Here is a 13,807-nt window from a genome sequence, read left to right as displayed (position 1 = left end):
TGGGGAACGGCTGTACTACTCATACTAAAATACACAATTTGGCGTCTGACGTCGAAGTTCCTTATAAGGGAACTCATATTTATTGATGTAATACCTAAGGTTTATGAGATTTATTTTATTCTCGTAAAAGCTCGTCAAAATGACAGGTTGGAACAGTTTATTCGACGGTGCAGCCTCGTGAGCGTGCCAAAGACTGAACCCTCAGCCTAGTGTCTGGTGTGCTTATATCTTCATGTATCACACATCCCACGAATGTAAATGAACACTCGTTTTGCTCTGTGCACGTTGCACATCATGTGCAGCGAATTTCACCTTCCTGCACCTTGTATTTATTGTTATTAAAAAAACAAAAAAAACGTAATTACTCTTATGGAAAATGTTTTTGGAGTTTGTTTTATCTTCAAAAATAGACCGTAGTGAACACACATTCATGTTAAATGATTGAACTTTAAAACCTACCCTTATGAAGGGGGGCAGACATCTGTACAAACACACAAACTGACGTATTTTATTTGTAGATAACGGTCATATCTGTCAGTATTTGCTTGGAGGGAATAAAAACAAACTCAACATGTTTTCTCGCTTTCTCGTTGCTAAATCCAGATGTTTGACTTCCTTTCTCCCTTGCCTTCTGCCCTCGCTCCCCACGTGGGCCTTCACATCCATTATACGGTGGCTCCTCTCCAACAGAGTCTTTTTTTTTGAACAGCTTGATCAATAGCTCAGGGAAATTCCTCTCGAGCTTACTTTATTTTGAGCGTTTAGTTTCATAATCCAGTAGAACTTTCTCGATTGAGATGATCAAGCCCACTAATGGTACAACCTGACAACTATTGGGATGTAAAAAGAGAAATATAGCAACAATCAGGAAAATAGCTCATTCACATATTTGATAATGTTGCGTACTTTTCATTTCTAAATTTATTTTTGAAGCAAACTAAAGTCTGAAGGAAAACACGATCAAAGCACGCGAGTGAAATGAAAGAAGCTGATGTGCAAGGAGTATTTCTGGCTTAAAATTAAACGACATCAGACATTGTATGGATGACATTTGAAAAATTTGGACTTTGAAGGTGATAGGTGCCCATGCATACGTCGCATTAGGGTGGTCCACAATTGTTTTTTTGTTTTTTTTTATGTCATGTTCTCACCCTCCAGAACTGTTTCAATACCTAAACAAACACTGCTGGTGAAATATAAATGAAATTGAATAAGATTTATGGGTCGCTCATGGTCATCAAAGTTTCCCCATATGGTCTTACACTAACGTCTTACAATACCATGGACACTGAAACAGTTTCTGATTGACGCATACTTTTACAGGAATTTTAAGTGGAGTTATGAATACCTTGCAATGCAGTTATGAATACCCTGAATACCCCGGTAATGTAAGACGTTAGTGTAAGACCATATGGGGAAACTTTGATGACCATGAGCTACCCATAAATATTATTCAATTTCATTTTTATTTCACCAGCAGTGTTTTTTTTAGGTATTGGAACAGTTCTGGATGGTGAGAACATGACATTTCAAAAAAAATAAAAAAATTTGTGGACCACCCTACGTCGCATAAAACTGAAAACGATGTTTACGATGCTCATTTTTCACAGGTTCAAAGGGCTCATACTCATCAGTTGAGAATAGGTGTGAGTTTGGAGGAACCTAAATGTGATGTAGGCTGGAGAAAATGCAAGCTATTTGTTCATCTGCCTTATATTAATGGTTTCTCCTTTCTGCAGACCTTCTAAAGATCACAAATCTGCGGATAAACTTCACACGCCTGCACACGCTTGGAGATGACCTCTTGGATTCAAGATCAGAAATCAAAGAAAAATATTACTACGCCCTTTATGAGCTCGTTGTGCGTGGAAACTGCTTCTGTTATGGACACGCGAGCGAGTGTGCACCTGTGGCTGGGTCTTCAGCAGATACTGTTGTGATGGTGAGTAATACCTGTATATATGTATGTATATATTATATACTGTATACTGTATATATGTTTTTACATATATGAGGGGCAGTCAATAAGTAACCTTAAAATATTTTTCACAACTTGTTTATTGCATGTACGTGTGTAACAACTGTTATTTTTCAACATAATTATTGGTTCACGAGTCATCAAACAGAGTGACCACTATATTCGTCATGGGTGTGTGTCTGTCTGTCTGTCTGTCTGTCTGTCCGCAGCATAACTACCCGATGATATCATCGGATCTTGATGAAACTTGGGTGGGAGGTTGATATCATGACCTAGTTGTGTCATGCCTAGAGTGGGCGTATTGCACCCATTGTGGGCGGAGCCACGCCCGAAAAAGATGTCTTTTTAGGGGGTAATCGAGTTCAAGCTACATCTTCTCTGAGGGAGTTGGTGAAATCTGACAGGGGTTTCGGTATTTGGTTAGGCCAATGTCATGTGTCTAGCCCCATGGAGCTCGACTTTTCATTTTCACCCCAAGGTCAAGGTCACAAGGTCACGAAATTTAGAAAAGTCGATTTTTGATGGTTTTATTACATTGTTCGCTTCCTGATATGGTGAAATGTCTTACATGATCTTATATTATCACATACATCATGAAATACAAGTTTTCCAACAAATTTCAGAATCTTCGACTTTTGAAGGTCACAAAGGTCAAATTTTCAAAGTTGTCGGAATCGAACCGATTTTTCGGTATTGTGCACCTAACTAACCTCATAACTGATTATACATTATTTTCTATCTTATTTCAAGGTCAGTAACCTTCGTTTTGACATTTCCAGGCCAGCACCACACACAATTACGTACAGCTGGCTCTTAAAGGCCTGCGTACGCAGCACATTGGGGCCCTTTGTAAATAGGCATGTACACCGCAGGTCGGGGGCCGACACCTGCCACGTGGCCCCCCGACCCCCCAGTCCGGGCCTGTTTCGGTTATAGTCCGTCCTTTGTCATTGAATACCGCTCGCTCGTGAACCATCGTCGTCTCCTGAATTGTCTCCATTGCGTTCAATGCATTTTTCCAGCACTTTACGAAGGCCTGGATTCCTCTAGGAAAAATGATTTTGGCTGCTTGTGTCACCATTTGTGCACCGCCTCTTGGACCTCTTCGTCGGATCGGAAAGTGGTTCCACCAAGCGCCTCTTTAAGTGGCCCAACGATGTGGTAATCCGAAGGGGCGAGGTCTGGCGAGTAGGGTGGATGAGGAAGACACTCAAAATGCAGGTCCTCGATTGTTGCACCTGTAGCGTGGGTAGTATGGGGCCGAGCATTGTCATGCTGCAGCAAAACACCGGTAGTGAGTAGTCCACGACGTTTTGATCCGATTGCTGGTTTCAGATTTGTAAGGAGGTTGCAGTATGATGCACTGGTGACTGTGGTCCCTCTGGGCATGTAATGCTCTACAAGTGGGCCACGGCTATCCCAGAAGAGCGTCAGCATCAGTTTTCCAGTGGACGGCTCTGTGCGGAATTTTTTGGGCTTCGGTGAAGTTGAATGGCGCCACTCTTTGTTTGCCCTCTTTGTTTCTGGCTGAAAGTAGTGGACCCAGTTTTCATCCCCAGTCACTACGCGCTGTAAGAAAGCGGCGACTTCTGTTTCGCGACGTCGCAGAAGTTCTTCACATGCGTCCACTCGCCGTTCTTCCAGTTCTGGTGTGAGTTGTCTAGGCACCCACCTTGCAGACACTTTGCGGAACCCCAGCACGTTGTGAATGATATGGTGTGCTGAACCATGGCTAATGTTCAATTCAGAGACGACTTCATCCAGTGTAATGCGACGGTTTCCCTTATCACACGCTCAACTCCTGCAACCATTTCTGGTGTGTCTTCTGTGTGAGACCGGCCCGAGCGGGCAGCGTCTGCCACACTGGACACTCCACTTTTAAACTTCCTGTCCCAGTCATAAACCTGCTGCAGCTAACATGCATCACCATATTGCATATTCTTTCTGCGATGGATTTCACTGGGATTCACACCCTCACTTCCCAAGAAACGGATCACACAACGTTGCTCCTCCCTGGTGCATGCTTCTAAGGGAGCCGCCATCTTGGAACTGCTCTACTCACGTCATACGCTCAATGTTGCCAGATCTAAAACAGGCAAAACATGACTCTTACCCATAGATATAACATATGTCGTCTGCAACTATACACATTACATTCTCAAATTTATATCGTAATTTTAAGGTTACTTATTGACTGGCCCTCGTGTATATATATATATATATATATATATATATATACATATATATATATATATATATATACATATATATATATATTGTTACGTGCTCCTCCCCGACCCCCTGGTCACGGTGTACCTCCGAGCCCCGAGAGGAGTCACGGCAGAAAAATGTGTTATTCTGTATGTCAAAGATCAATGGAGAAGCCACCCCAATTGTTACTCACAAACAAATATTGTTTTAAGATCACACAAGAATAACAGTACAACAATAATAGTAATCAAAAGTACAATCAATATGTCCTATGATGGTACCATCAGTTTCGTAATATATAACTCGCTGTGCTCCAAGTGAGTGAACCAAGAACATTCCCCAATGTCTCTTATTCCCGGCTTCAAGCCAAAGTTGAAGTTAAAAAGGGTTTTTGGGGGGGTTTTTTTAGTAAGTGTTTTTAAATGTCAATTTGCATTGATCAAAATCAAATGTCTAGTTCTATAGCTTCCCTGTCTTCCCCTTCCTTGTATCTGTCTCTTCTCCCCATCTTCCATCCGTGTGATTCTTACATCACCCCATTGGCCTTTCATCGCACCTCAACATGACATAGCCAAGTGTGCTAGAATAAGCCTCTCACAAGGGTACATGTATTACCTTGGGGTTGCAAGAGCGTATGCACGAAACCCACACAGTGAGGACAGGGAGCAAGTGTGGCAGAGCGCTGCCTATAAAAAGTAGCGACGCGTGTGCATGGAAATACGTCAGCTTGGGGAACGACACGCTCGGCCACAGGACAGGATACACCCCTAAACCCAGAGAGAGCGAGCTGCACAGCCAGTAGACACATCCCGGGATCACCAGAGAGCGAGCCGCACAACCATCGGCACATGAATCGGTCAGCCTGGAGCAGCAGTGAGCCACACAGCCAGCCGTTGAGAGCCTCGCCAGAGCTGTGGAGACCCAAGGAAGAGAGATGACCCGGAGAAAGGTCCGAAGCCACTTTGTGTGTCTCCAGTCCAGCTTATGCCACACTCCCTGGCATTTCACAAGAAAGACAGCACATTCACATCCTACACTTTTGTCATCTCTCGTGCTTCTTCTGTCCCCAAATTGAGTCTGCTCATCAGATTAGCTAAGAATGGCCGGGGAATTGTTGCCTACTTTTTAAGCACGCAGAATGGTTGTTTATATTTTTAGTTGTTGTCTCTATTTCCAATGACATTTTGCTTCCTGTGCCCCCATCCGGTCCAGAGGCTGAGGCGGTGTGTAGCCTTGGGATTCTCATGTACGTACTATGTGTAAATCTCACTGCAGCTGGGGTGGGACTTTGGGAAGAGTTTGAAACAGGAAAGGACTTACCTTGTGTGGCCTGCATGGTTACAGTGCCCTGATCCGAATTCTGATGAACCAAGGTAGATCGCCAGGTGGTCACATTGTCAAATCTGCCACCTGCACGGTTCCGCATTTCAGTGACGGACCATCAAGTGAGACTATATGTCGTCCACCAGGAAAGGCCAAACAGTCTTTGCTTCAGGTTTTAGCGAACAGAAAACTCTAACAAATATGTGGCGCTACAACTGGCCATCCGTTGAATAGATAGGCCAAGCGACTGACCCCAAGATGACATGTCTGTAGGTTTAAGATGGCCTCCTCATGAGGTCGGTGCCAAACTCCCAACGAACGCACATTTAATGTGCGCCGAGTGATAATAATGCCAAATGAATGAACCACGCACCGCCAACTCACAAATGGCAAGAACAGGTTTAATAAATAAATAATGAAAGGGTCAGGAGAACAATGGAAGACAAAGAAACATGTACATAGTAATAATGTTATACACTACACAGTTATAAACTCATGTGCCCACACTATCTCATGTACCCACTTAATACGCTACCTTATCCAGTCATACGACGGAGAGTAAGAGCACATGGTGAGACGACAAAAAAGAGATGTGGAACCTTTCTCCTGCACGATGGCTTGTGCAATGGTCCATTGGTCCTTGCAGGGAGATGACATTCTGGACATTGGTGTGTGGTGGGAACAAGAGGGAGAGAGGGATGTCTCTTGTCGCACCCCTGTCTGACTCCTTTGTGCTGCTTTCTCATGGCCAGTCCACCGAAAGTTCATCGAGCTTTTGTCCCACTCACAGCCAACACTATTCAACACATCTGTTCAGGACCCTCTCCAAACGTCTACTCCCTCGGTCTGAACACCCACGGGCTATAATTAACTCACGACCACGCGCTGATTGGTTCTCAGTCCAAACCAACTTGTACTGCGACATGCCCATTGTTGTCATGGTGTCCTGCGGCTCCTCTCCTCAGCGCCAGTTCGCTTAATATCCTGGTGAGGCCTGGATAGGAACCGCCTACCATCATGGAGGAGCTGTCAGTATTTCGTCATAGGAAACACTTGTCGTCAGATAACAAGAATTATTTAAGGGGTCAAGAAGGGGAGAGGGAAGACTGGGGGTGGAGACATGAATACAGAAGGGAATCACAATTATCAGCTCCTAATACATGCTTCGACGTGTTCCCTATCTTTTCCGCATTTATATCATACTCGTAGGTTCGACCCTTACTGATGGCATAACTTGGCTGAATTACTCCCATTACCCCCTATAATGTTCCCATAGTAATATATAAAAATGTATATTTATTTATGTTTTGTTAGTACATGTGCATATATACAGTCACGTGAAAAAGTAAGTACACCCCATTGTAAAGTTTTGACTTTTTCAACATATTTCAACATACAGCTATTTGATCTTCTTTTCAACAATATTGATAGGTAAAGGTGATATAATATAACAAATATAATGAAACATTTACATTTTGTAGTCCATTGTATAATTTCAATAAACATGAATGCAAATTTTGCATGTGGAAAAAGTAAGTACACCCCTACAGTTATCACTACTTCAAATACCTAAAATTAGAATGAGGTGCACCAGCTCAGGTGCAAATGATTAGAACATCGTTAGAGAGGATCTTGGAGGAACCTGTCTTATTTAAAACTCAGACATTTAGTTTGGTTTGCTCTTTGTTGGTGAAGTGTGTGGTGTCACCATGCCTAGATCAAAAGAGCTCTCTGAGGCCTTCAGAAAGAAGGTTATAGATGCCTACGAGTCTGGGAAGGGATTTAAAAAGATCTCCAAACAATTTGAAATCAATCATTCGACTGTCCGGAAGATCATCTACAAGTGGAGGAGATTCCAAACAACTGCCAACTTGTTCAGGCCAGGCCGCCCCATCAATTTCAGCCCGAGAGCAGACTGCAAGATGCTGAAAGAAGTCTCTAAGAACCCCAGAATGTCGTCACGGGACCTACAGGTAGCTCTTGCCACTGTTGATGTCAAAGTATTATGGTTTGGGGAAGCTTTGATGCATCAGGGCCTGGGCAGCTCACCATTATAGAATCCACTATGAATTCTTCATTGTACCAGAGGGTGCTTGAGGATAATGTGAGGCCATCTGTCGGAAAGTTGAAGCTCAACTGAAGGTGGACCTTGCAACATGACAATGACCCTAAACATACCAGTAAATCCACCAAGGAATGGCTGAAAAGAAAGAAATGGAGGGTTCTGGAATGACCAAGTCAAAGCCCGGATCGAAATCCCATCGAGATGTTGTGGGGGGATTTGAAACGAACTGTGCATGCAAGAAACCCCTCAAGCATTGCACAGCTGAAAGAATTCTGCATGGAGGAGTGGGCAAAAATTTCTCCCAGTCGATGTCAGAGACTGGTAGACAGTTATAAGAAACGCCTACTGAGGTTGTTTCTGCCAAAGGGGGCAATACCACCTATTAGAGCCAAGGGTGTACTTACTTTTTCCACATGCGAAATTTGCATTTATGTTTATTTAAATTATACAATGGACCACAAAATGTAAATGTTTCATGATATTTGTTATATTATATCACCTTTATCTGTCAATGGTGTTGAAATGAAGATCAAATAATATACATATATATATATATTTGTATGTATATGTGTATGTACATATATTGTCATGTCCCCAGGGTTAAGACCCCAAGAGGACGAATGGCCAAAATGAACTTTAACTCCGAGGTGTATACCCAACTTGGCAGTCGTGACATGTGCAGGAAGGTTCGAGGTCTAACCTGATTGGGAACACACGCAGGGGTTGCTGTCTCTTACAGCACGATTAATACAACTGCCGTCAAACTGAGCGCTCCAAACTCATAACTCGTAACTCAGCGCTTTCACTCTCGCATGGGCTTACCTCATAACTGAGAACTCAACTGGTGGGGGCCCTGGGCACAGGGTCATATCGTCCCCCGCCCTAGCCCGCATCGAATGTTCCAAACCCCGCCTTTTGCCGCAGTGGTAAGTCACTCCCCTCGAGCCCTGATTGGCGGCTCGTGCTTACCAGTCACTCCCACTCCTCCTGCCCCGCCTTCCTTCGGCCTTGATTGACTTGTTCAGGCCGGCCTCGTGGTTTTTCGCGCCAAAACCAAAAGAATGGAGGCATTGTAAAGGACCTAATTCTCATTATTCTACTCAACGCAAAACTAACACAGAAAACGTCTACGCTTACATTTACTATGAAATAACTGAGCTTAAATGAGGCTACATGTTGTAGTGTAACTAAACTAGGAGGGGAAATTAACCTTTATTATAAAAACACAAAACCGCAACAATATATATGTATGTATATATATATATATATATATATATATTATGTATATGTATACATATACATTCATTGTCTTAATACAGTACTGTAGCGGCTACCGCTGGGTTTACACAATCGCCTTGCACCTACCAAGGACGCGGAGCGATCACCATGCCGGGCTCGTCCAGGACACCCGGGCAGGCCCGCCCTCGACTTGCCAGGCCGCGGCCAGGATGCCCGGCCACGCCCCCTCTCTCCTTTCCCGGGCAAACGCTCCGGGATAATGTGTGTATATATATTGCTGCCCGATAAACAGGCTTTTCAGAGTACCCGAGTTGTTTTGTGACGACAAAGAAACTCGGACGAATTCCAGCTTTTTGTCGCGTCCATTCTTCCGATTGACGTGGGAGCATGGCTCCTACATTGGTGACCTACCGACATGGACACGGCAGTTGCCCTCAAACTGCCTACCTTCTGGGAGGCTCACGCGGCGGTTTAGTTCACCCAGGCGGACTCCCTGTTCGCCCTGCGAGGCATCACGGCCGACGACACCCGCTTCCACCATGTGGTAGCAGCGCTCAGTTCAGCCACCGCAGCCCGCGCCCTGAGCCTCCTCGAGAGCCCGCCAGCCATTGACAAATATGGCGCGATTAAAAAGCTCCTCCTCGACGCTTTCACCCTCTCATCGGCGGAACGCGCACGGCTCCTGCTCGACCTGCCCGAGCTCGGCGACACGTGCCCGTCCGAGCGAATGGACTACATGCTTTTGCTGCTCGGCGAGCACTCTCCGGCATTCCTGTTCCGGGAGCTGTTCCTCCGTCAGCTGCCTAGCCCGGTACGCCTCGCCCTGGCGAGCACGACGATCACGGATCCCCGCGCCCTCGCCAGGGAAGCCGACAAGATCTCCGCGGCAGGCCAACGCATTGCAGCAGCGACCTGGGGCCCACCGCCGTCCGACGCAACGCCCATGGCGCCCGAGCACCCGGCACGGTCGACGACCGAACTGCCGACGCAATTGGCGGCCGCTACGCCGAGCCGACCACCTCCAGCACGACGACCCGGGCCTCCACCTGACCAAGCGTGGTGTTACTATCATGGCAGGTTCAGACAGAAGGCCCGGACATGCCGACCTCCGTGCACCTTCGGCAAGCCGGGAAACGGTCGGGCCGGCGTTCATTACCAGCCATGAGCGCCGGCCACACGGGCAACTTACTTTTCATCACGGACAAAGCGTCCGGACGGCGCTTCCTGTGCGACACCGGCGCCCAACTGAGCATCATACCCGCCTCTGATCAGGACAGGCAGTCCGCGGTTTGCGGCCCCTCCTTGGTTGCGGCCAACGGATCGGCCATCCGCACCTTCGGCCCACGCAACGTCACCCTCTGCTTCGGCGGCCAACGCTTTACTTGGACGTTTGTAGCCGCAAGCGTGCCCATGGCTCTGCTAGGCGCCGACTTCCTCTGCACACACGGACTGCTGGTGGACGTCCAACGGCGTCGCCTCATCAACGCCGAGACCTTCAGCTCCCTGGTATGCACATTGAGCAGCTCCGCTCCGACCGAGCTGGCATGCGCCCTCCCGGCGGCGAACGAGTTTGGTCGCCTGCTCACGGAGTTCCCGGCCCTCACGCGGCCGACGTTTTCGGCCGTCGTGGTACGACATGGGATCGAGCACCACATACCAACCACGGGCCCGCCGGTCTACGCCAGAGCCCGCCGCCTCAACCCAGCCAAGCTCGCCGTGGCCAAAGCCGAGTTCGACGCTTTGGAACACCTCGGCATCGTGCGGCGCTCCGATAGCGCGTGGGCTTCGCCACTACACATCGTCCCAAAACCAGGGGGCGGCTGGCGCCCATGTGGCGACTACCGCCGCCTTAACGACGCTACCACCCCCGACAGGTATCCGATCCCGCACATCCAAGACTTCTCCGCCCGTCTGGCAGGACGGGTCATTTTTTCAAAAATCGATCTAATATGGGGATATCACCAGGTACCTGTCAGGGCGGCCGACGTCCCTAAAACGGCCGTCATCACGCCGTTCGGCTTGTTCGAATTCCTGCGGATGCCGTTTGGCCTCAATAACGCGGCTCAGGCATTCCAGCGCTTGATGGACGGCGTGCTGCGTGACCTGCCGTTCCTCTTCGTTTACCTGGACGACATCCTCGTCGCCAGCACGTCCCGGGCCGAGCACCTCCTCCACCTCCGAACACTGTTCGGGCGCCTCAGCGAGCACGACCTCATCGTCAACCCGGCCAAATGCCACTTCGGCACGACGGCCGTTGATTTTTTGGGCCACCACATCACCAAGAACGGGGCCGTGCCGCTGCCAACCAAGGTCGAGGCCATCACCACGTTTCCGCGTCCCCGCTCCATAAAAGCCCTGCAGGAATTCCTGGGAATGGTGAATTTCTATCACCGCTTCGTGCCCCGCGCTGCTCAACTCATGCGGCCCCTCTACGAAGCCCTCCGGGGCAAGCCGGCCAAGCACGACGTCGTCTGGTCCACAGCAATGGACGCGGCCTTCAACAGCTCAAAGCAGGCCCTCGCCGAAGCAACACTGCTCGCTCACCCGGTGCTCAACGCTCCCATCGCCCTCACCACGTATGCCTCCGACTACGCGGTGGGCGCCGTACATGAGCAATGGGTGAACGGGGTTTGGCAGCCACTCGCTTTTTTCAGCCGGCAGCTCCGGCCGAACGAGCTCAAATATAGCACGTTTGACCGTGAGCTCCTCGGTCTACACCTGGCCGTTCGCCATTTCCGCCACCTCCTGGAGGGCCGACCCTTCACGGCGTTGGTCGACCACAAGCCGTTGGTTTACGCAATGGCCAAGGTCACAGAGCCGTGGTCGGCCCGCCAACAGCGCCACCTCTCCGCCGTGTCGGAGTTTACCACGGACATCCGGCACGTCGCCGGCAAAGACAACGCAGTGGCTGACTGTCTTTCTCGGGCCAGCGCGAACGCGGTCCACCTCGGCGTGGACTTCGCGCTTATGGCGGCGGACCAAACCACCGACACCACAGTGCAAGCCCTCCGGGCGGCGGACACGGGCCTCCGCCTGGCCGACATCCCCTTCGCGGACACTGTCCTGCTCTGCGACGTCTCCCAAGGCCAGCCTCGCCCCATCGTGCCCATTACCTGGCAACGCCGCATCTTCGCCTCCCTCCACGGCCTTTCCCACCCGGGCCGGAAAGCTTCCCAGAAGCTGGTGTCGGCGCGATTCGTCTGGCACGGCCTTCGACGGGACGTCCGCGATTGGACCAGCACCTGCACAGCCTGCCAACAGGCCAAGGTCCCCCGACACACCCAGGCCCCGCTGGCACCTTTCACCGTGCCCGAACGACGTTTCGACCACGTCAACGTGGACCTGGTGGGCCCCCTCCCCCCATCACGGGGGTTCACACACCTGCTCACCATGGTGGACAGGACCACCAGGTGGCCGGAGGCTGTTCCCCTTGTCTCCACCACCACCGCCGACGTGGCGCAGGCTTTCATCGCCACCTGGGTCGCCCGCTTCGGCACACCGGCGGACATCTCGTCGGACCGCGGACCGCAGTTCACCTCCGGGCTGTGGGGCACGGTCGCCCGCAACCTGGGGGTCAAGCTTCACAGTACTACGGCCTACCACCCCCAAGCCAACGGGTTGTGCGAGCGATTCCACCGCTCCATGAAGGCCGCGCTCATGGCCGGCCTTCAGGACGGCGGTTGGGCCGACCGGCTGCCGTGGGTCCTTTTGGGCCTCCGCACGGCCCCCAAGGAGGACCTCCGGGCATCCACCGCCGAGCTTGTCTACGGCCAGGCGCTACGCGTCCCGGGCGAATTCGTGCCCGACGCTACCAGTCCCTGGTCCGCAGCTCACCAGCACTCGGACCTCCAGGAGGCCGCCCGACGGTTTGCCCCCGTGCCAACGTCCCACCACGGTGACCCCCAGTCCTACGTCCCCCCAGCGCTTCGCACAGCGGAGTACGTTTTTGTGCGTCATGACGCACATCGGGGGCCACTCCGGCCGCCGTACGATGGACCCTCCGGGTCCTGCGACGGGACGACAAGTCGTTCGTCATCGACATCGGTGGCAGGTTGGACCGGATTGCGGTGGATCGCCTCAAGCCGGCGCACGTGGACATCGACCAACCGCCACGGTTGGCCCTTCCGCCGCGGCGAGGCCGCCCCCCATCCACGGTGCCCCCCACTCGACCGCCCACCACCACACCAGACCCCCCCCCCCCCCACGACCCGCCAGGGGTCGCTTCGGCCGGGTCATCAGGACCCCCTTAAATTGACCCTGCCGGTGCAAGTCGATTCTGGGGGGACGTGTTTAGCGGCTACCGCTGGGTTTACACAATCGCCTTACACCTACCAAGGACGCGGAGCGATCACCATGCCGGGCTCGTCCAGGACGCCCGGGCAGGCCCGCTCTCAACTTGCCAGGCCGCGTCCAGGACGCCCGGGCATGCCCGGGCATGCCCGCCCTCGACTTGCCAGGCCGCGGCCAGGACGCCCGGCCACGCCCCCTCTCGCCTTTCCCGGGCAAACGCTCCGGGATAATGTGTGTATATATATTGCTGCCCGATAAACGGGCTTTTCAGAGTACCCGAGTTGTTTTGTGACAATAAAGAAACTCGGACGAATTCCAGCTTTTTGTCGCGTCCATTCTTCCGATTGACGTGGGAGCACGGCTCCTACAGTACTGTACTTTTTGTGCATTTTAAAAAAAAATTAGCCCTTTTTTGTGCTACTTTTCAATTAGGCATGGAACATAACTTATGCTTCTCCATCTAAAAGGATCAAGCCATTTGCTCCGATTAGACCTTAGCCATGCCAGCTTGGGTGATTGTACTCCTTAAGTACTCTGTCATGTTACACATAAAGTTTGGAGTGAGCTGTGTTAAATTGATAATGCGGCAAAATTTAGTTAAGTTTTATTGTAAGTCTTGTAAGTAAGAAAACCAGCATAAAAGCATTTTATTGACTCGTGATTTATACCTCCAATACTCCAGAACTAAAAATAAAATATTT

The 13,807-nt window shown here is 50.1% G+C and overlaps 1 protein-coding gene across 1 annotated transcript in view; it reads left to right on the top strand.

Annotated features, from left to right (window-relative positions):
* Window positions 1–13,807, top strand: part of LOC137424409 (laminin subunit beta-1) — a 193,138-nt gene that overhangs the window by 50,270 nt on the left and 129,061 nt on the right. The window contains exon 9 of the mRNA XM_068111835.2: window positions 1,740–1,942. Within this exon, the coding sequence (XP_067967936.1) occupies window positions 1,740–1,942 (203 nt within the window). The remainder of the gene's footprint in view (window positions 1–1,739; window positions 1,943–13,807) is intronic.

The sequence above is a fragment of the Myxine glutinosa genome, chromosome 4 (assembly GCF_964187855.1).
Source record: "Myxine glutinosa chromosome 4, kmMyxGlut1.1, whole genome shotgun sequence".
NCBI classification, from domain to species: domain Eukaryota; kingdom Metazoa; phylum Chordata; class Myxini; order Myxiniformes; family Myxinidae; genus Myxine; species Myxine glutinosa.
This window is presented reverse-complemented; position numbering and strand designations above follow the sequence as displayed.